Source organism: Condylura cristata, unplaced genomic scaffold (genome assembly GCF_000260355.1).
Source record: "Condylura cristata isolate star-nosed mole 26May11 unplaced genomic scaffold, ConCri1.0 scaffold00003, whole genome shotgun sequence".
NCBI lineage: Eukaryota > Metazoa > Chordata > Mammalia > Eulipotyphla > Talpidae > Condylura > Condylura cristata.
The window spans coordinates 58208076-58231651 of record NW_004567104.1 but is presented as its reverse complement, the minus strand read 5'-3'; the positions used below and the strand labels follow the sequence as shown (position 1 = coordinate 58231651).

At 37.0% G+C, this 23576-nt stretch overlaps 1 protein-coding gene across 9 annotated transcripts in view; it reads right to left on the bottom strand.

Annotated features, from left to right (window-relative positions):
- The window catches only part of ROBO1 (roundabout, axon guidance receptor, homolog 1 (Drosophila)), a 939739-nt gene that overhangs the window by 368204 nt on the left and 547959 nt on the right, over window positions 1-23576 (bottom strand). For 2 of the 9 annotated variants that reach the window (XM_004675292.2, XM_004675293.2), the window contains exon 1: window positions 312-1390. The exons of 5 other annotated variants lie outside the window; for them this stretch is intronic. In XM_004675292.2, coding sequence (XP_004675349.1) covers window positions 312-366 — 55 coding nt within the window. In that variant the 5' untranslated portion in view covers window positions 367-1390. Of the gene's footprint in view, window positions 1-311; window positions 1391-23576 lie in introns of those variants that run through there. 2 more of the 9 variants (XM_012733063.1, XM_012733069.1) reach the window with 1 other exon arrangement.

Here is a 23576-nt window from a genome sequence, read left to right as displayed (position 1 = left end):
ACCACCAGCCACCGCCCCCTCCCCCCGGGGCGCTCGGATGTGTTTTAGCCCAGGGTGATCTGGGCGTGCCCTGAACTTGGCAAAAGGCCGAGGTCGCGCAGAGGCTTGGGGGCTGGGGGTGGGGGGTCGTAGGGGAAAGGGATCGACCCGAATTGTGGACTAGGTACAGTTTCGCCCAAAACCAGCGCAGAAAATCAGCCCCTCCAGTCTTAGAAGGAAGAGGTTAGCCAAGTGCCGTTCAGGCTTTGCTTTTGAAAAGTAGAGAGGGGACGGACAAGGGGGGTAAAGGGTGAATAAAGAAGTGGGGTTACCTGAACAGAGACATATTAATCCAAAGAGGTAAAAGCGAGCAGGCTCCGCGATCATTGTCCTCGGGTGGATCCTGCATACAGTCTCATGCCAAGAGGAGGGAGCAGAATTGGGGTCCCCAAATTTATGAAGCCACACACCACACACACTACACACAAAGGCTTAATATAAGCAACGTGGGTCAATCCGCCAGGAGTTTTCAGGGCAATTACTCGTCGACCTTTCCGGACGCTTGTCAATATCTCAGAGCCCCTTACAGACCGTGAATTCCAAGGTTTGCCTTCTCCGGCTCCAGGGTTTCGGAGGAGGGTCAGCCACTTCCAGGGACCATCCAAAGCGAACAACAAAGAGCCTAAGCAGAAGAGCAGCCGTGCTGTTTCCTGCCTCCACGGTCTTGCGGAGCCTCCCGGCGTGCGCCCCCACACTGTGCTGTGCGCCCTAGCGCCGCGGCCAGGGCAGGCGCGGCGGCGGCGGCAAAGTTGGGGTGTGAGAACGGATGAGGGACGGCCAAAAGTGCTTCTCCGTCTACAGGCGAGACCAGTCAATAGCAGGCCACCCGCGGCGGTGGCAAAGGCAGCCAAGGCAGCGACAGCGGCTCCGGAGGACCGGCCAGGGGTGCCGGGGGTGTGCCCGGGTGACTCCACGCGCTGGAGGCGAGAAAGGGGGCGGTGCGGCGACAGCGGTTGCTTGGGCGGGTCCTTGTTCCCATCACTTGGGGGATGCGGAGTGCACTGAGGACAGCGTCAGGTCCGCGGACACACGCACGCCTCCCCGGCGCCCCCAAACCCGTGCAGCGCTCATCACAGTCCCGGCGTCTGGCCCGAGGAGCGTGCGCGCAGGACACCCCAAACTCAACGCGGTGAGACGCGGTAGTCCAAACTTCCTGCGGGTGACTGCTCGCCGCCCTGGGTCCTGGTAATTGCAGAACTGCAGCTCCCCGTCCTCCCGGGGCTGGCTGGAGAAGGGCGAAGAGGATGCTGCTGAGGGTGGGAGCAACGGCCGCCGCAGCTCACCCGAGCTCCGCCGGGATCAGCGGCGTCTGAAGTTTCTGCTCTCACGCTGCCTCCACTCAGGCTCAATTGCTGTGGGTTCCCCCCAGTCCCCGCGGCTCCCAGTTTCCTCCCTCTGCTGCCGGCCGGTGAAACTTAAAGGGGCCGCGCGGTCCTTTCCATGCTTCCGTCTACACGCTGCAGACGCTGGTCTGGCAAGTTCTGCTTGTTAATACTTCCATCCACAAATCCCGGGTGCCTGACTGCGCCCTCAGGTGAGAATCAAACTGCACAGGATCGGAAATCTAAGCGAATGGGAACTTGTCTGGTTGCTCTCGCCACTCCTACTCCCCTGCACCTTTCTTCAAATGGAACCTCCCAGCCAAAGACTTCAAAAATCCTACTGGTCCAGCTTAACCTCTTCCTTACCGCTTCCCGGAGTTGGAATAAACTCTAAAAAACTCTTCCCTCACTCCTCATTCTCATTTAAATTAAATTTGGATGAGCAAGACTAAGACAGGAGTTCAAAGACTAGATTGTATCTGCAGATGAATAGTCTTACTACAACAATCACTTTCTTACAAAATTGCAGTTGTAGAGGGTCTTATAGAAAGGTTATCCAATTTGAAACTGCAGGGCATGAGGCAAGGGACTTGAATATTCCACCGGTGTCTCTCTTTCGACTTCATTGACTTTATGTATTAGAATGTTCAGAGTAGAGAAGTAAGCAAGGGAAAGCGACACGTGCTATACACAAACACACACACAAAGGAAATATATATGTATATACACACTATATACACACGCAAAAAGGAAAAAAAAAATCCCATCCTTGACTGCTCCAGAGTTTGAGGTTATAAGATAGCATAAGGTGTTTCTTTCAAAACCAAAGGGTGTGGGCCTTGACACCCCAAACACCGCCCTGAAATCCCAGCCTACCCTATAATTAGCCCTGTTACCAAGCCAAACCTCTGGTTTTCTCTTCGGAAAAATAGGGGCTCAAGCTAGTAACAAATAATAAAACATACCCGAAGCAAAACAAACCTGACAGTTCTGATGGGCATTCTTGCATTCATCATTTATTTTCTTTTCCTATCTAATCATTAACACACAATGTAAAAATATCTGATATAAGGTGATTGTCTCCAAATGGTAGTTATTGACATTTAGAACTGTTCTTGTATAATAAATTATTGTCTAAAAAATCATGTGCAATAACTTTAGAATCATCATTTGCTGTCTACTAGGATACACCTGAACTTGCTTGCAGTGATTATCTCTGGAGAAAAGTAAGGCATGGTGGATGCAGGGTTGAGAATACATTGATTCTTTTCAATATATGCTTGTACTTTTCTATGTTTTCAAGTGAGCACATGCATTACCCAATGAAGGGAAAAAAAATTTCAATGCAAATTCTCCCTTCATTTTGGCTGCTGCAGGTATAACGAATGAACTTGCAGCAGCATTTTATATAAAAACACTCTGTTTAACAACACCTATCTCTGAAAGTGAAAGAGTTTAATCCTAAGAAAACTGACTGAATATTCAGTAAACAGGCTGGAGATAAGAATTCAAAGACCCCCACCAAAATCTTTCCAGCAATAAAAACAAGAATGTGCAGTAAATGCTGAAAAACACACACACACACACACATTGTTTAGTCTTTGTGAAAGGATATTTAGTGAGAAACTTAGCATATATCTTTTTCCCCTTGGGATAAAATATACTTTAAGATAAGCTTACCTAGTAGTAGAAAATACTTATGCTAACGCATGGTGAGAGAAAGAGATTCCTTCAAATCCTCATAACATCTGACTGCATTCTAAATAAAGATTTTAAAGTTTCACTTAGCAAAGGATGCATACTTTTAAATAAAAGTAAATCGTGTGCAAGGATCCCTATTGCATTCTTTCCCTAAATATTCAATCTTCTGGTCTCCAAAGTTTGCTAATATTCTCAAAGTTTTTTTTTTAACATTTATCTCATTGCCATTAAATGGAAGCCACATGAATATTCCCTTTTATCCTTCTACTTGTTAACTGCATTTAGCAATATTAGCCCTCTGCATCCCCCCTTTCTTATCCCTAGAGATTATATTACCTGTGACAGTCAGCAGTAAGAATCCTCAAGGAAATCACATTTGCCCAGTCTCCTGATAAGGGCCATCATCACCGACTCATACAAGGTAGTACTTTTTCTTCCCCCTGCCTCATCTAACATGTAGTTCTGTCAACTATATCCTTCAAGTTGGCATCTGAAAACCAGGATTTATATTCAGAGGTCTATGAGAAGTGAAACTCAACACCTGAGAAGTTTTGTAACATTTTCCTTTCATACACTCATTCTTACTCATGCAAAGGAACACTTAGTGAACATCACCTACAAACAGTAACTGTAAACATCTCTGCAGGAGCAAAATACAAATAAATACCTAATCTCTACTAGGACCTCAGAGTTCCAAATTGAAGAAGTAAATGTATCATTTCATGAGGGATCAATGACAGCTAAGTCCATACCTGAAGATGGATAAATCAGAGAAACTTTGTACCTACCCATGTTTTGCTTCTGAACATTAAACTATGAAGGGGAATGCATAAAATATATGATGTGACTCTGTGAGCATGTGTGCAAATATGAGTGTGAACTCAAGGTAGGTCTCCTACCACACATGTCAGGGCTGCAGCCTGCATGATTCATCTCAGTCTGATTATGGGAGACAACTAGCAAGTTAAAGAGAAAGTGTCTTAATTTGCACTCAGAAACCTTATAATTGGAATGAGTTATATTTATATTATAAAGCGATAGAGAATTCTGATCTTATTTGCAGCCTAGGAAATTTAGGAGCCTTACATTGCTTCCTTAAGAATTTTGAGCAAACCTGAAAATAATACATTGCAATAGACTTGTGAAGAGGAGCTTCATTGGCAGTCAGAATTCTCAAGCAGTCATGATCTCTTGGGTTTCTCTGACCTGATTTTATCTCTGTTGGGGTAGGTATAAGAACTCAGGAAAAAACAAACTTCTCAGGATCTCTCCAGGGAGTCCAGATATCACTTACTCAGATCAGGAGGAGTAGAGTGGAGTTTCTGAGTAAATGGCAAACCAGAATATTTCTCAACATTCCCCTTTTAGCCAGAAGCCTTAGAATCAGGCCTATCCTGGAATAAGAACAGAAGTTCCAGAGAGCTGCTGAGAAACAGCTTGATTCATGCATTGTATGAAGGTTGCACTGTCTTCTTCAAGACGCCAGCCCTGAGGCTACAACAGCTATTTCAACAGTTTGTACATGAAATGGCTGCATCATTTTTGCAATCTTTGGTGTCTAAGTTGATGAGCTATGTTGACTATTTGAATAATATTTCAATATTTCTCCATATGTGGAAATGTGTATATGTATGTGTGTATATGTATGAAAGTCCCTAGAAAACTTAATAAGTGAGAATAAACTGACTGTTGGCCAGCTACCATATTTCAAGAAGTGATGTCTCCTTAGTAAATATCACTCTGTTTATGTCATGCTGTAGAGGGCTTGAGAGACCCCACACCTAAAAATTAAACTCTTCAGCTTTCTTCATTAATCCACATATAGTAGTTATCTCTAAGGGAAAACCTATTTCTATTTTAATGAACAATAGAGCATTATGTTCTGATTCTGGCTATCAAGTGTGACAAGTCACACATAAGAAATTCATATATGATGAGGTAAATATTTTATATGCAATAAGAGTTCAAGGAAGACAGATATGATTTAAGGTTCTAGAAGAGGGGGTGGGAGAGAAGAAAGGAAGAGAATGTGAGAAAGGGAAAGAGAGAAAGGGAGAAAAAGAATGGGAGAGGGAAGGGGAAGGGAGATGAGGAACGTGGAAGGAAGAAAAGGGAGGAAAAAGGAAGCAGGGAAAGAGGAAGGAAGGACTAGGTGGGACTTTAAAATATGTGTAACGTTATTACTGTTCACAAATGGGAACAAAGTTTACTATGATTTTTTTTTCTATTTCTGCATACATAGGGCATAGTCTAACAACATTACTTTTGTTTGTTTGCTTCTCTGCCTTTTGAAACCGCTAATTATGTGACCAAACTAGGAACCGCAGGAAGAAGAGATTTCCTGGGTTGTCTTCACTTACTTAAAGACTTAGGGTATTGTCACTTGGGTCCATGTTTCATTAAAGGAATGTTTGGATTGAATCCCAGTGTCCTCACCTAATCATGCACTCCAATCTCACTAACAATTCATTGAAAACAACAACAAGAACAACAACAAAACATAAAGTTTGAGTTATTCCAGTCTGCTATGGAATTACTATGTGCTTGTTCTCCAGCATCTCACCTTCATAAGGGCGTTGCAGATGGTCTAAAATGTGATGCTACATGGCCAGGTCATGTGATAGATCTTGGGATGATGAGAATGTGCTTCTTTAAAGCTAACAATTATTTTTTTTAAGATATATTTATTTGTACCTACAGAATTGGGGGTCCTGGGGTACAGGCCAGAGGTACAGGGGCAGTGAGAGGATTCACCAGAGACAGAGTGGGGAGCAGAACAGGCAGACTGACAAAAGTACACTGCTGAAGGGAGCAGCAGGCTGGACAGGAGAGGTCTGCAGTGTCATGTGGGTCACCTCCCTGGCCTGGGATCAAACTCCTGCTAAAGTGTCTGTGGCTAGCTTCACTGTGCTGCACGTAGGGAGGGTCCAATTAGCTTTCAAAGACAAGAAGAGGACCCCTGGAAGTGACTCTAATTGAAGGCACCATTTTGGGCTCTACACAAACACTGATCAAATTCTCGCCACGATCATGAGAGGAGCTATTATCATCTTAATTTACAGATGAGGTTAAGGCGAGTAAATCATTAGCTCTTAGTTCAGTGAGCCAAAGCCCAGATCTTATACTTAAACTCCGCTTGGTTTGAAGCCAGGCACAGGGGTAAAGCCTTCCATGGTAGGATAGGCTCAGGAGCGTTGGCTTCAACACATTTAAGCATTTCCCAAAGTCTTTAATATGCAAATAACCGTTGTGAGTCCCTATGGGAAGATCATTTTGAGGAGCTAGCTCTCTTTAGGAAACATTGTTTACTCTAAACTGGCAATTTTGTAGCTTCCTTTCATGAACTCCATTAATTTTACTCATGCAAACCCTTACTGAGCATGATCTATGTGCAACAACCCGAAAGAGCCCCACAGGAGCCAGATGCAAATATAACAGAACCCCACTGTTCAGATTCTTACAGTTTTGTTTATGGGGAATTAGACAAGCTCCAGAGTGGGACCTACCTGAAGAAGTGCATAGCATCATGTCATTGGGGTGAAATGACAGTTCAGCACATTCTTGGAGATGGATCATACCGACCTGAAAATTAAGGTCCTCAGTTTTCCCCGATTAAACTGCTTATATTAGCTACTTGGGAGAAAATTTGTCTTGCATCTAACAGAACAGTATTCCTTATAGAAAAAGACAGTAAATGGAAGTAACTGTATTTCTAGGCCTTTTTTTTTTTTTAATAGCAGAGAAGGAACGATCTTACTGAAATCTGAGCCAGATCACGACATTCCTCCAGCCGTTTCCCATCTGACAATCCACTTTTGCCAGAAATCGACAAGGCTTTCATGAGCTGGTTGTTCTCCGATAGTGTCTCCTTCCCCATTTACCTGCTCTGTTCAATTTGCTTCACTATATTGGATTCTCTGTTAGTTGTATCATGTTATCAGGCAACCACCTATCTCAGAGATTTTGCACTTGCTCTGGCTGGAATACACATTCCCATAAATGCACAAACCTACTCTCTTTACTCTTTCATATTTTAATAAAATCAAATCTCATGGAGGATGTTATTGAACATCAGAATAGTTCCAATACTCTGCATGCTTTTATTTTCAGTACTTTTTAGGTTTGTATACTTATCCTCATCTAGATACTACACATTTCCTCATTTATCTTGACTGACTGTACCAACCTGATTACAATGTCATATGCAACCAGAGATAGTGACCATTTTATTCATATATTCCTAACTTCCAAAACAATGATTGCTACTTCCTCTGTACTCAATTATTTGTCAAATGAATTAATGAGGCTAGTTCATTGTTTCTTAATATATCTTTTAAAAATTGCTTCTTTCATGATTCTGTTTCTAGAGATATAAATTATGTTTTCTCCAACATATAGTTCAATCACTTGTCCACTTATCTAACAAAGAACTTAATGCTACACATAGGGTTGATGTACTAGTTGATTTCAGTACCTTGAAAGCCAAGGTTGTACTAAACAAGCACATTTTTAAAAAAAGATTTATTTGTGGGCCCTCCCTGGTGGCGCAGCGGGTTAAAGCACAGCACTGAGAATCTAAGGCCGCTTCCGCATGAGTTCGATTCCCGCCTGCCCCAGAGGTGACCACATGGCGTGGCAGACCTCTCCTGGACCGCCCACTGCTCCCCTCAGCAGTGTACTTCATCGATCTGCCTGTTCTGCTCCCCACTCTGTCTCTGGTGAAGCCTCTCGCCGCCCCTGAGCCTCTGGCCTGTACCCCAGTTCTGTATGCACAAATAAATAAATCTTTAAAAAAAAAAAAAGATTTATTTGTTTATGCATACAAAACTGTGGTATAGGTCAGAAGTGTAGGGGTTGAGAGGATTCACCAGAGACAGAGTGGGGAGCAGAACAGCTGGATCTACTGAAATACATTGCTGAGAGGAGCAAGGGAAGGTCCGTAGAGGTCTGCAATGCCATGTAGGTCACCTCCCTGGCCAGGGATTGAACTTGTTGTACTCTAGTGGTTGCAATAGCTTCATGGTGCTATGCTTTCACCTGTTGCGTCAAAAGGGAGGGCCCAACAATCACATGTTTACTTGGTCTGGTATATGGGAACTAAGAGGTGGAGCCTGGATTTAAAGTATACTACGTTGAAACAAGAAGTAACCTTCAGGATTAACTTTACATCGATTAGAAATGAGACTTGAAGGCTAATGAGACAGACTTTCTTCAGAATACTTTTTAAGTTGGTGGTTTACTCAAAATTAGAATCCATTCCACTAAATCATGATAGATTTCTTTCCCTGAGAACAAGTTAGTAAGAAATTCTTGGTCAAGATTCTCTCTTTAGGAAATTTGATTCAGGGCCCTCTCTGGTGGTGCAGTGGGCTGGGACACAGTACTGCAAACTAGCCTCAGCCGTTTTCAGTGTGAGTTCTATCCCTAGCCCAGAGGTTACCAACATGGAGCAGTAGATCTCTCCTATCCTGCCCGCTGCTCCCCTCAGCAGCGAACTTCATCAATCTGCCTGTTCTGCACCCCACTCTGTCTCTGGTGGATCCTCTCACCACCCCTGCACCTCTGGACTGTACACCAGTTCTGTATGTATAAATAAATCTTAAAAAAAAAAAAAAGAAAATCTGCATCATTAACAATAAAGTAAGTAATACATGCATTATTAATATTGTGAGTATTTATTTTTGACTTATCATCAGGGATTTAGGAACTACATTTTTTTTTCTATATCCATTTCCTTGTAGATTAGAAATAGTAACAGTTAAAATTTATATATAAATAGCATTATGTGCTAGAGGTACTGTTCTAAGTACTTTATATATTCTAACTCAAACTCTCAGATGCAAGTTATCATTCAGAAATTAGTATTATATAATTTTATGAAATGAGAGACATTCAGCTAATATGAGGCTGAACACAGACTGGATTCATCACTCCTCAAACATTACACTGTATGTTGTAAAATAAAAGTTGTTGATTAAGTAACACTATTCTTAGAGATTCACTTTTAGTTATAGAAAGCTATTGGTTTGGAAGTTTTGTTTTCTTTATTTGGGAAGAATTAAAAGAAAGTGACACTGATGTATATGTAGCTGACGTTTTACTTCTATTTTGTATTTTGATTTTAAAACTTTTAAGTTCAAATGTTGAAAGGGATTTTATGTTTCTCTTCGGTCTGATGGGAAAAAATACACACACACAAATACACAGAGTACAACTTTGTTAAGATATTCAAAAAATATTGGAAAATATTAAGATGTATATGGGTATTCATATCTTACTATGGAATTTCACTGTCTTTTGATTTCTTCCTTTCATATATATTGAGAGCTAAGTATATACTATTCAGATCATGAATTAAAATTCTCTTAATCTAGGATCATAGTTAACAGATGCACAGCTGAATGGTCTACTCTATAGGCTTACGATTTACACACAAACTGACTATTTTGTAAGTAATTTACATTATGTTTAATTCTGCAGATGTGTTTTGTTAAACTGTTTAATGTTTTTGGTTCTTTATTGCTTTAAAAAAACCTTTCAAGAAATATTTAGAGGATGAAGTACATACATTGTTGCTTTGTTTATTCTGAATAATATTTTACAAGGTTTTAAAGTTATTTTAATCAGTTCATTAAAGAAGTATTATGTTGATTTTAAAAACATCTTGAAGTTCTTGAGAGTTTTTGAGTAGAGGTTATCTGGGTCAGTAAAATAAAATTGGTCTAGAAATTTAATGTAATACTAACTTTGGAAAAAGTCACAACTTTATCATAAATATAGATATAAATAACACAACTCATATCATAAATCATAACATTATGCATCATTTTGAAAGTTTTATGCTATTTTTTATAGCCTATTCATGTCTTTTTCTCTTATGACAAAATGACTTGACATTTGAAAAGCTAGTGTGTGGGTTTTAATACTGCCTGGTGAGGGCCCTTTCTGGTGGCACAACAGGTTAAAGTGCAGTACTATGAAGCTAGCCACAGTCACTGCTACACAAGTTCGATCCCTAGCCAGGGAGGTGACCCACATGGTGTGGCAGACTTCTCCTGTCCTTCCTGCTGATCCCCTCAACAGTGTACTTCAGTACATCTGCCTGTTCTTTCCACTCTGTCTCTGGTGAATCCTCTCACCCCAGCACCTCTGGCCTGTACCCCAGTTCTCGATCCATAAATAAATAAATCTTAAAAAATAATATTGCCTGGTGTGGTTGAGGATCAGGATTATAAATATGGAAGTGCTCATTCTTGTGAATAAATACTGACTCCATATCCTACAATAGTCACTGAAAAACAAACTGCTGTTGAAAATTGACATGAAATGTAAACCTACTGTCTTAACAACAAGGATAATTATATATTTTCCCAAGAGTTTAATCACCTCCTCTCTAGTATCTGGCTATATTCCAAAGGAAATCATTCAGTTCCATTATTCTAACTAAAGTCTTTGTTGATTTGATTTAATCTCATCTTCATTTCCTATCACTATATATTAGTTTAAAGCTACTTCATTACACTTAGAAGGTAGAATTGCATTGGTGTGGTACATATCTTATTGCATTTATGTATCACGAGTATCTTGGAAAGAAAACAGATGTTTGCTGAAGTTAGTATAATAGCCTCACAAAAAACCATACAAAAATTAATCTATTTATCCAAAGATATCTAGACATCACTTTTTACTTAAAATCTGTAACAATAAAGTAAAAACAAATGTTTTACTATTTTAGCATGTCAATATTTTGCCACAAATAATGTTAGAGTACAAAGTAAAAGTCATATGGTTTCTAGTCATAAATTTATAATGTCCTATAATAATGAGGTTCACTTAGTTTTCTTAAAGTTATTAATGTAATATTTTTAGAACATTTAGAAACTTAAAAAAAATCCAATAATCTACTCAGATATAATCACATATGCTATCGCTTTATTTCTTTCTTTCTCTTTTTTTAACGCTTTCTATATAGACTTACCTTCTTACAAGGTGGAATCACACTTAAAAAGCTTACTATGTGGCCCTCCCTGGTGGCACAGTGGGTTAAAGCACAGCACTGAGAAACTAAAGCCGCTTCCGCCTGGCTTGGATCCCCGCCTGCCCTGGAGGTGACCACATGGTGCTGCAGACCTCTCCTGACCCGCCCGCTGCTCACCTCAGCAGTACATTTCATCAGTAGGCCTGTTCTGCTCCCCACTCTGTCTCTGATGAGGCCTCTCACCGCCCCTGAGCCTCTGGCCTGTACCCCAATTCTGTATGCATAAATAAATAAATCTTTAAAAAAAAGCTACTATGTACCCTACATTTTCACTTAACAATACATTATATTTTCCCATGTTATAGAGCATTCTTTAATGTTATTCACAAATGAAAACAAAATTCCATCACATGAATATACTATGAGTGTAGTAAACCTCTGATTTTTACATTTTTATTATTTTTAATTGCCATTAAGTTGCACAGATTCTAATTTTTAAAAATCACATTAGGGTGCTGTCATTTGAGTTAAATTGTTTGCCAATTTTATTTTAATCACAGGTATCCCAAAATACAAGTTACTCAAATATTTGGAGCTATCATGCAGATTGTTTGTTCAAAAGGCTCTAAAAGAATGAGTTAAAAACCACTGCCAACAATGAAGATCCATTAGAAAATTCTTAACATCGAAAATCTTAATTTATTTTCCTACAGGATTAATATTTTTCCCAAGAGGTGCTCTGCTTTCAGTACAACTGATTAATACATTAAAATGTTTTTATTTCCCAGGTATGATTAGATTTCACAGATCTTATATTTCACACCAGAGTAAGCTCTGTTCTGCTAGCAAGGCCAGTAAATCAAGACATATAGCTTTCCTAAACAGCTACCTTTGGGAAAAAGTATAAGCTTAAGCACAATTCATTATTTTACTAATTGCTTTTTGCAGCTAGAGTATACTTGTTAAGCATTTGGCTATCATAATTATTGACAGTGATCATGATGTGACATACATATATGAGTCCAAATAGAACGAACTTCGCTGGATCGTATAAATCCTAGTTTATCTCAATCATATTAATTTGGCTAACATTGCCTATTTTTTTATTCTACTGTAAATTCCACATGTGCCTTAATGCGCATCGGTTGAAAAATATCTCCTTTTCTGGTGAAAAATGGGCCATAAAATCATGATATTTAAAAAAAGTGCATACATCCTCATATTAGATCTTTCACTGATTGAAAACATAACTTATTTGTGGAGGGTAGAAATTGTATCACACACAAAAAATAGATCTTTATCCAGCAAATTCATCTGTTTGGCTTAACTCATACAAAAATTTACAGAATACTTTGCAAAATCTAATTAAAAAATTCATTATGCAAAATGTTCCGATCTTGTCCCCCCTTCAATGTTACCCAACAGTAGGAATACTTTAAAAGGTGATTATGAATATAGAGATGCTTCTTTAGTCATGTTTATACACCCTAGAAGATTACTACATACATTTTCCAGGTGGAAACTATGTGATTAGGGAAACAGACTTCCTCTGGGTAACTCCTACTCATTCTTTAAAGTTTCAAATAAAAGTCTCTTTTCAGAAAAGTCTTAGACCCGCATTTCCCAATTTCCCTAATAAGTCAGCTGTCTTTGTGAAATGTTATGAAAGCAGCTTCAACTATTTTTCATAATACTGATCACAAATAACTGCTATTAAAAAATCTATTTCAAAACTTTCTCTTGCAAGTCTTACAAACTTAACAGTGGCAGTAATGATTTCTGACTTGTTCACTAAGCTTTTATTAGCGTTCACTGAACACGATTTTGTGCTATAAGTATCTAGTAAGTGCACTTCATTTTGAGAAATACTTAGCTAGACTAAGAAAAAAGCCTAAATGCAGATGTCTGGATATTTATGTCTTCTGCACTTAATCTCACTACTCATTTCCCTTAGAGAAATGGACATTCACTGGAAGTTTTACTCTATTTCAGTTTTCTTGATGGGAACCATTTTATCCTCTTGTCCTGACCCAGAGGGCATTGGGCAGTCTTTGATTGTCACAACTGTGGATGAAGAGAGAAGCTGATACTGGCATCTAGTGTGTAAAGACAGAGGAGGCTGCTAAACACTTCATCAGGACAGTTCCCTACACACAATGATGGATACTCTGGCTCAAAATGCCAAGCAGGTCATGACTACAGTTAAATTAATGTGGACCTAACTATATATGAATTATTGAAAGCACACCAGAAATATTTTATGGTGATACTTCATAAATGTATCAAACTTAATATGACTGAATGGACACTCACAAAATTTTGTTCTTATTAGTGTGGCTGTGACTCCTATTGAGCATATAGAAAATATATGTTAATACATTTTAGAGGCATATTAGTAATTATTGAGAAATTTCATGTATTATATATATATATCTTTTAGATACATCTTTTAGATACATCTTTTAGATACATCTCCTCAAAAAGAAAAAGAGCTATACCTCTTTTATACCTCTCATCTTATAATTAATTATAAGAAACATTTCTAAAACCAATTAAAAGTTTAGAATCTTTAGTATTTATTTAAAACTTATTTTATGGAACAGGACTAATGATAGAGTTTGGTGCATACTTAGAATGATGATGATGTACAATGTTTACTTCTAAATTGCTTAACTGAACATCTGTTACTGAGTAACTCAGTGACCATGGATTTTCTCTTTTTTTAATTTTTAAACAAAACAAATAATAGTTCTAACCTAGTATAGATGTGTGAGGATTGAAACATTTAGTGCATACAAAGTGTTTGACATTATGCTTAGAGTAGTAAAGATTCATTATTACTGTTATGATTTCGCTGTGAAAAAAAATGTCATTCAGTTTAACTTCATAGTTTGTAGTAGAGGACTGCAAACTTTTAAAAATTATTATTCATAAGAGAGAGCATATTATTATTCATAAGAGAGAGTATATAGGGGTTGTTGCTAAAGAAGATTTTTCTGAAAGACTCAGATACAGTTTTAGAGATGTACAAATATTTTACATATATCTACATAGATTCAACTTCTAGAATAACATGAATTTGACTTTATTAATGGAGTTTGCAAATAAAAATAGTATTTAGAGGTATTTTGAAACATAGTTATAAGTACATGATACTTTAATATAAATAAGTATTCAGAAAACAATCTTCTAAAATTATAGTACATTTTTGTTCAATTGGGTATTATGCTATAACTAAAGTCACCATGCTATCTCTGCAATGTGGTGATCCCACAGTACTCAGACATTATAATGTAATATTCTCCATGTATATACTTTCTAACTGCTCTGAAACATTTATTTTGAAAACCATTATGTTTCCTAAATTACAAACTTAGGACTTAAAAGGGGAATAGCTACTTGTTAGTCTTCCCACTTTCTGTTGAACTGTTCCATTAAATATTTGCTACTTCCTGAAAATGGCCACGTTTTGTTTATATGCTCATTTATAGCTTAGAAAGTATTTTCCTAGAAAAAAATTAACTTGACACTCTTTTTTATTCTTTTAACTTGACAATTAGCAAAGAATGGAACCTAAGTTGTGCCTTTCTGACCTACAGGTATGGAAGAAGAAATAGAAAAAATTAATCACTATACCTATACTTGCTTCAACATATAATTGGCTTTTGCTAGCTTGGGATTCCTGGAATGTTTTTGTTTGCAGGAAATAACACTTAGTTCTTATAGTGAAATAAAAAGATACATAATTTTTATTTCTCTGAGAAAATGATAAAACCTATTTAGAGTACTATTTCATAACAAACTCAGCAATGTGCAATTTGGCTTAGCCAAGAGAATCCAAAGCCAAGAGGACAAAAATAAAATGCTCAACGTCTAGAGGTGAGTGTCATAAAATGAGCTTTCCAATGTTTATCTATGTGTGGGTAGGTGAGGCTTTTGGGTGGGGTTTTGACAATAGCCTCTAGAATCAAAGAATCAGTTATTTAAAGTTGGGAGATCCAAAGATAATCCCCCTGACATTATAATGGCGGTATGTATCGAGCAAATTAACTTCCTAATGCATAGTAAAGCGTACCAAGTCCCCTCCCCTTAAAACCAACAAGCTTGAGATAAAATATTCCTTGCAAAAGATTTTTATCAAGACTTTCCTCATTTTGTCTGTTACACAAATAATTCTGGCAGTCTTGTGCAGCACATTTCATTAGTTGATCAACTAACTCTTTTATAGCAACAATTAGTAAGACTGAGCATCCCTAGTGTCTCCGGGTTTAAGTCTCAGCACTATCATCACTACAGCCTCAGTTTGATCCCCAGCCAAGGGGCTGACCCGCATGGCTCAGCAGACCTCTCTTGACTTGCCTGCTGCTCCCCTCAGCAGTGTATTTCAGTAGATCTGCCTGTTCTTCTCCTCACTCTGTCTCTGGTGAATCTTCTCAGTCCTGCCCCTACATCTCTGGTCTATATCCCAGCTATATTATGCATAAATACATAAAAAACTATAATAATTAGTAAGATACGATAATACATAAACAACATGGAAACTATTTTTTTTAGCTTTCTATTCTGCCACTGTGAAATGCATAACAAAATCTCCTAATAGAAATTTCTTTATAAGTATTTGGAATACGTTGTATTGAAATTCCTTTTTTAGATCATACATCTTCTTTAGGGCTAGTTTTTGACTGCACTATAATTTATAATTATTTATCAAAAATAAAATTCAATACTCAAGGTACACACACATTCACACAGATATATATATTGATGGGAGAGAAATAAGAGTTGTAGTTTGTTTATTTATCTCTTTATATTGTATTTTTGTCCATGAAGGAAATTACCTTATGTATGAAGTATTTCAATTGGCTGAGAGTATTTAGTATACAATGCTCTATTGCCCTCTGCTGGCTAGAAAATGATAAAAAATTCCCACCTGATCCTTAGTCAGATGGGACCATAGAAAATAAAAAGGAAAATACTAACATTTAAAAATAATCAATATATTGGAGTGACAGGCAGTTTGAGATACAAATTTATAAAACATTAATTTCATGTTGCAAATTTTCCCTAAATTTTTCTTTTTTAGTTTTTGTATTAACTGAATATTTGATTATTACATATAACCCAAAATACCTACTAATTCAAAAGAAAGAAAAAGTTTTAATTAATATTTTAAAATAATAATTGCAAGACTCATAGCTGTCTATAAAATTTTGGAAGATTTTGGCTATTAAGTATGTATAATTCTCTAAATGGGTGTATTTGTGGAATATTTTATAGATATGACTAATCTAGTTTGAGTTTATCTTTTTTAAAGAAATACTTTTTATCTAGTTCATAAACTATTCTGAATCTACTTTAATAAGTGTATAATGATATCTAGATATTAAAGTTTACTAATTAAGCAAGTGACTTATTTTGCCTTTCAGTCTCTTTTAAAGTATTTTTTTATGCTATTCACATCTCACTGCAGAAAAGCCAACATTGGTTTACAATGGTGTATTAAATTCTTTAATAAAAATAAGAGTGGTAGGGGCCTCCCTGGTTGCTCAGGCATTAAAGACAGCACAATCAAGCTATCGCCAGCCACTGCTACAGGAGATCAATCCACATCAGGCCGGCACAGCAGACCTCTCCTATGTGGCCCGATGCTCCCCCTCAACAGTGTCTTTCAAGAGATCATCTGTTTTGAGTAGATCCACCTGTTCTTTTCCCAACTCTGTCTCTGGGTGAATTCTCTCACATCCCTGGCCTACACCTCCATCCTTGCATGCATAAATAAAATAAACCTTAAACAAAAGAAAAAAGTGATACTGTTCCAACGAACAGTAGTGAACTCTCCTGGTATTACTCTAACCCTGCATGTTGTTTTAATCTTGATCACATTTATTTCAAAAACACTGCTAAAGAATAACCTTATCATCCATGGGAGATGATGTAGACTTTATTATTAAAGAGTACCTTGCTGGTTTTTCTAAAATGTACTTGGGTTAAAAGTTTAAAACAAAGCTGTCACAGCTTTTTCCAAAAATTTCACTGATATATTGAATCTTGGATTTATTTAATATTTGCAATAGTTTTAGCTACCATTTAAGTTGAAATAATCTGTTTTTCATTTTTCCTAGTATATTTCTCTGGAACATTTATGCACGTGGGTCATGGTTCTTTGAAACAGCCTTTATTCCAGAGCTCTGCTTTCCCATTTTATCCTTAGACTCGGTGTCTATTATGAATTAAGAAGATAAATTTTCCCTGAGGCTTCCCGGGGAAAATAACTGTCAATCTATTCAAAAATTTGGGGCAAGTGCTTTATGGATTGTTCTAACTGATGCTATCTAGAAAAGTTACATTTCAAACTTTTCAAGGAAAAAATATATATATATTAAGATTTATTTAGTTTATTCATATAGAACTGGGGTACAGGCCAGAGATGCGGAGGGTGAGAGGCTTCACCAGGGACAGAGTAGGGAGCAGAACAGGCAGATCAACGAAGTACACTGCTGAGGGGAGTAGCGGGCTGGTCAGGAGAGGTCTGCCACACCATGTGGTCACCTCCGGGGTAGGCAGGGATCGAACTCATGCGGAAGTGGCTTGAGCTTCTTAGTGCTGTGCTTTAACCCGCTGCACCACCAGGGAGGGCCTCAAGAATATATTTTTTATCCAATTTCTAAATCATTTTAAGCGTTTGGTTTTCCATAAACCAGAAGAAAAAATTTCATCCTAGAAAGTATAATCTCAGTAATAAGATAGAAAAAAATAGTTAGCATTCTAATTTACAAATGCTATTTTTTAAAAATATGTAGTTTAATGCTCACAAAAATACCACTAAAATGTGATAACTTTTATTATTACTATTATTATTATTAGTATTTCCATCTTCAGACTTAGGAGTACAGGAAAATCAAGGAGAAAGATTTGTCTAAATCCACACAGCATGGCCTATACATAAGAAACCAGGTCAGTCTAACTCCAAGAGTAGAGTGGATTTTTATGGCTTATTTTTGATATATTTCAGTCTCTAAGGGGAAAAACTAAGTTGGGAATATAGTGGTATGAGAGTTTTAAAATGATGATGACTTTTGATCCATTTAAGAACTATACAAAGTTGAAGAGGTATTTCACGTTAAGTAAAATTGGCTCTTACTACATGAATTAAAATAATGTAGGGGTAAAGGGGAAAAAAAAAACCCAGAGAATGGCTACCTATTTAATAAAAAAATTAAAGAAGTAAGGTATTTGTCATTAAATGGTATAATGTCATTTAATACATTATTACTGCCATGAAAATAATAGTAATTATGAGTTACTTGAAATTTTTGAGTTGCATAGGATAAAATTGATAATCAAAAATTTATATATCATGAAACAAAATTGGAAGAGAAAGGTCTGTAGGTATCAAAAGTGCAAGGTCTCTGTATCTTGAATAGGCGCATGGGATCACCAGCCTGCCTGGTTTCTACCATCTGCCACCAACACAAAACAAAACACTTTACTACAATTAGTGTGCAACAGAGAGGAGAAAACGAGCATAGTTAAACCAGATCCCCTGGAACACCCAAAATTACCCATCCCCTCGTGTCTAAATGCCCATCCAAACAGAGTCAGCCTACAGCGGCGTCACGGAATCCTGAACATCTGTCGCAAATCTAACAAGATACCTTCTGGTGAGTACTTAGGAAAGGGGCAGAAAAGGTCAGGCAAGTCTGGATGGAAAGAACAAAATCAAAACAAAGTCGAGATAAAGCTTGCCTTTGTCAGGCTCCCCTGCATCTCTCACCCATTCTGGATGTCTTTCAAGTGACTCTTTCCATATTTCTCAAGTCCCTTTTACAAGTCTGAAGCTGAGAAGTAAGCCCTGCTTCTTCACCTGTTTCTTTTCCATATGCCTCCTCCAGCTCTTCTTCCTCACATCTCCTAGTCTTTTCTAGATTCTCACTATTCAGCCACACCCTTCATTAGATAGGGCAGGTAACTTGGAACTCTCCCTCCCTTTCCACGGCTACCACACTGTTACATATTGTTGGATGAATGATAATCCATTTTATATAATAGTAATAATAACAACGATAGCATGTGAAATTCCTTGTTACAATTTCTCTATTTTGCATATTTTTATAAGAAGCATTGCTTTACTTTGTTGTTCTTGAAGGAATTATCAGGTTCTCAATAATAAATTACTGCCTCCGATAGATACATTACTCTTACAGAACTAAATTGCTTAATTTATGTGGAAATAATAAAATTGAAAGTCAGTTTGACTGATTTACTGCTATTTCTACTAAGGAATAACAAGGCAAGTATTACTATAACACTCATTTAATTTAACATCCATTATTTCCCAAAAGTGGTAACCTGATATTTAGTTTTTATTAAACAATTTGAATAGAATAAATAAAACTCCATTTAACTAAGGAAACTCAGTTTCCAAATATCTAAAGTACTTTAGAAATAACTGCTTACTTATAATTAATATATATTTTTAAAAAATCTATTATACCTCAAAGAATATAATTTGGAAAAAGTAACACAATTAAAGCTTCAGGCAAAATGTCTATGAAAAATAAAATGTTACTTTGAATACAAATTATGGAAGTGGATTTAATCCAACTTTTCCTTTTCACCTGCTAACCACTTACTCCAGTATTGTGTGGTCAAAATAGAGCTAAATATCAACTTATTTTAATTTCAAAATCATGTTAGACAGGGTTAATTGTATATTATCTCTCAAGTACAAATATCTTAAATCTCTTGCCTAAAGTAATACTTTGCTTTGGAAAAGAACTTTTGGCCTGTGAATAAAATAAACTTATTTTCCTTAGCTCTCAATTTCTACGGTGGTCTTGTAAATTTTTTTAAAAAACTTAAAAATCTCAAAAACATTTATGGCTAAAATATTAATCAGATAATGATGTCAATATGTTATTAAAGAACACAAGTCTAAGAAAATTAACAGTTTCCTTTATTCTTCCTTTCTGGAAAAAAAGCATGACATTGTATGCAAGTTTTATAATAGCCCAAAGGAAAGAAGGGCTCTGTGTGCCTCCTCTCCTATTCGATATTTTAAGTTGAAGTCAGCTGTTAAGAATTACTGAATTATCCAGGGCAGAATCTGGGGGAGGGCTCACATTACAGTGTGTTGGATATGAAAAGTTGAACACAAAAGGGGTGAAAACTTTTCAGTGATTAAAAAGGCCTGTGGGATTGGATTTTTAGATTTCAGAGCAACACATCAAGAAGAATGCTGCAGATTCTCAAGTTCTAGCAGCAACTGTGTCTGTAAATCGATAAAGTGTTTTCGAAGAAATAGATCAAGATGGCTCTAAAGAGTATATTTCTTCCAGTTTTGTAGATTTCTTTCAGTTCTCATAGGATTGATAATTCAACCTAAGGGGTGAAAAATAAATGTGTAACAAAGTTAAGAAATTGCAAGTCTCTAAATTTCAATCAGACCAGAAAGTGGGGTAGATAAACTTGACTATTTCACTTAGTTTTTCCTTTTGTTAACTTTTGAAACAACGTAGATTGATGTTTCCATAATTAAATTTTAATTAACCTTTTTAATGTATTTTAAGTATTTCAGGCATCCTATAGGATACCATCTCAAGAATTTTTATGCATGAGTATTGCATAATTTTTAAACTTTATTACTAAGATTACTGAGATTGTTTTTCCATTTCATGTTTATTCCCCTCTGAGGCTTCCTTCCTTAAAAAATGCAACTGTCATATAATTAAACATGATCAGTTACTAGATGCTTGAGGATGTGCAAGAGCTGACTTAAACATGTAACCCCAGTATCAACAGTAACAAAAGGATTTCACTGTTTACTTAAATACAGCATTTTTCCTTCACACCAGAAGAAATAAACATGAATGCAATTTGCTACAGGATCTGTATACATTGCAAAAAGATCTTAATATTTACTGAGTGAATTGTTTAGAATCTACCCAGCTAGAGTTTTGTTTCTAATGTGCAAGAACTATGACTGTATTTATTTCACTCAATGAAAAAAAAAAAATGCCTGGAATAAAATGTTGATTTCTTTTTTGGTAAAGGTATTCAAAATAAATTGAAAACGGATATTTTGACATTTCACTTTTTGTTAGAAATTTGAATTGAGAAGGCTGAGTGTGAATGGGAGCTTGACTTTTTTTCACAAATGTGTACTTTATGATACTTACTGTTGTTCCATTAATGTTATATTGGTCATCAGATAAATAGTGAAAGTTTGATTGAATACCTTTTGTTTGAGAACTAGAAGCAGTTACATTGTTTCTCTATTGTCCTTACATTACTACACAACACCGATTTTTAAAAACAAACTCAACAAATTTAGGCTCCTCAGAATCAAGAAAGTGTTACATGTCAGTGCTTTCATAAATTCATAGCTTTTAACAATTTTACAGCTATTTCTTTTTTTTTATTTACAGCTATTTCTAATAAAACAATTGGAAGTGAAAAATTGCCTGTTGTAATCTAATAAATGCCTGGAACATTTAAAGCTAACTTTTTTATTACTCATATCTACCGTATGGGAATTATGCAACCTAATTAAACAGGAAGTTGATGTATTCTCCAGAAGACCTGTATTTACTGAGACACTGAAGGGGTCTTTAAGGATATGCATGGTGGTCTCTTTCATAGTGTCCTGGTGATGATGGTGCCTCCCCACAGAATCTGCAGAATTGTGAGCTTTTTTTTTTCCCAATTAATGATTTTTTTTTTTTTTTTACTTATGTTCTCCTCTTTACTGAATCACTGTTAGAACAAATTAGGAAAAATTGATGTTGAAAATCAGGAAGATACACCCTTGTTTTACAGAAATCAACTTCTTAGATAACTTTTCAGTGCATTTTTCACTCACAACATGAGGTCAAATCTTAGTATAAATTTACTCATTTTGTAATTTTCTTTCCTTTATTTCATTCATTTCTGCAAGCTGAATATCTATATGGACTTTAAGATTCAGTAAAATGTCATCTGTCAAATATTAAGGTTAGATGCAAAATTCAATAAAAAAAATCACAGAAAATATCAAACACTACCCTTGAGAAGATCATCAATACACATGCTACATAATAAATGTTCATGATCTTCCCAAGTCACATATGTTGTCATGGGCCAGATATCCTGCATTTACACCTTCTATGTATAGACTGTTTCACTCTCTGTCACAAGGTAGAAAGGCTCACAAACCAATACTCAGATCAAAAGCAGACATGGCTGTGTTTTCTAAGGTCTGAATAGAGACAGACAAGAGTGTCCACCCTGGGGCTGCTCTTTCCCCACTCCTCTGTCTGTGGAGAGTCTGTTAGTATAAACAGAGAAAAGGAAAGCAGTTAAGTTTTCTGGGTGGGAAGAGGTCATATAAAGGGAAGAAGGATGTTAGAAAATGGCCCAGAATTGATATACAGAAATAGTTTTGATCGGAGGTTCTACATATTTTGGTAAGGGTAAGGTGGAAAGTTATTCAAAAAAGTTATCAGTTAAGTATTATCTCAAAAAAAATTACTTAGAGTTACGCTCTCCTTTCTTTCTTTTTTTTTTTTTCCTCTTTCTCTGTTTGAAATTCAACACTCTGTTCTGGGTACTGTATCATCCCCTAAAACAAATAATCAAAAAACCTTTTGTGAAATTCTGCCTTCGGATCTTAAGCGTTACATCATTTTAGAACTGAATTGTCAATGGTATCATTTGTGGGTCAGGAGATTAGGACATTTTTTTAAAAACAGATTTATTTATGTATACATACAGAAATGGGGTATAGGCCAGAGATGAGGGTGGTGAGAGGATACACCAAAGAGGAAAAAACAGGCAAAGATGTACTGAAATACACTGCTGAGGGGAGCAGTGAGTGGGTCAGGAGAAGTCTGCCACACCATGTGGGTCACCTCCTTGGCTAGGGAGCAAACTCGTGCTGAAATGGCTACAATAGCTTCATAAGGCTGTGCTTATACCCACTGAACAGTCAGAGAAGGCCAATTAAGGCATATTTTATTACCTCTCAGGGTGGAAAATCTGGGCAACAGAAATTGCAGTGGTTTGGACTGAGATGGACCTGCATTCAAAATACTGGCAGTCTGGTCTGAATGTAATTGTGACCTGACCCAGTTTTCCTAACTTCATTTTAGTTTTCTCATCTGTAGAATTAGGACAATTTTTTTTTTTTTCATGATTGCTGTTAGTATAAAATGGGATCCTGGCTACTTATAAAGTGTCTGACATATAGTAGACACTCAATAAATGACCATCATTATCATTATATAATTATTCTATGACCTATGAACAGTTTAAGGTTGATACTGAAACAAGTTGGAACCAACTACAGAAATTAAAAAATTCCTTTCTGGGGGCCCTCCCTGGTGGCGCAGCAGGTTAAAGCACAGCACTAAGAAATTTGAGCCACTTCCACATGAGTTCAGCCCCACCTGCCCCAGAAGTGATCCACATGGCATGGCAGACTTCTCCTGACCCCTCCGCTGCTCCCCTCAGCAGTGTACTTTGTTGATCTGCCTGTTCTGCTCCCCACTCTGTCTCTG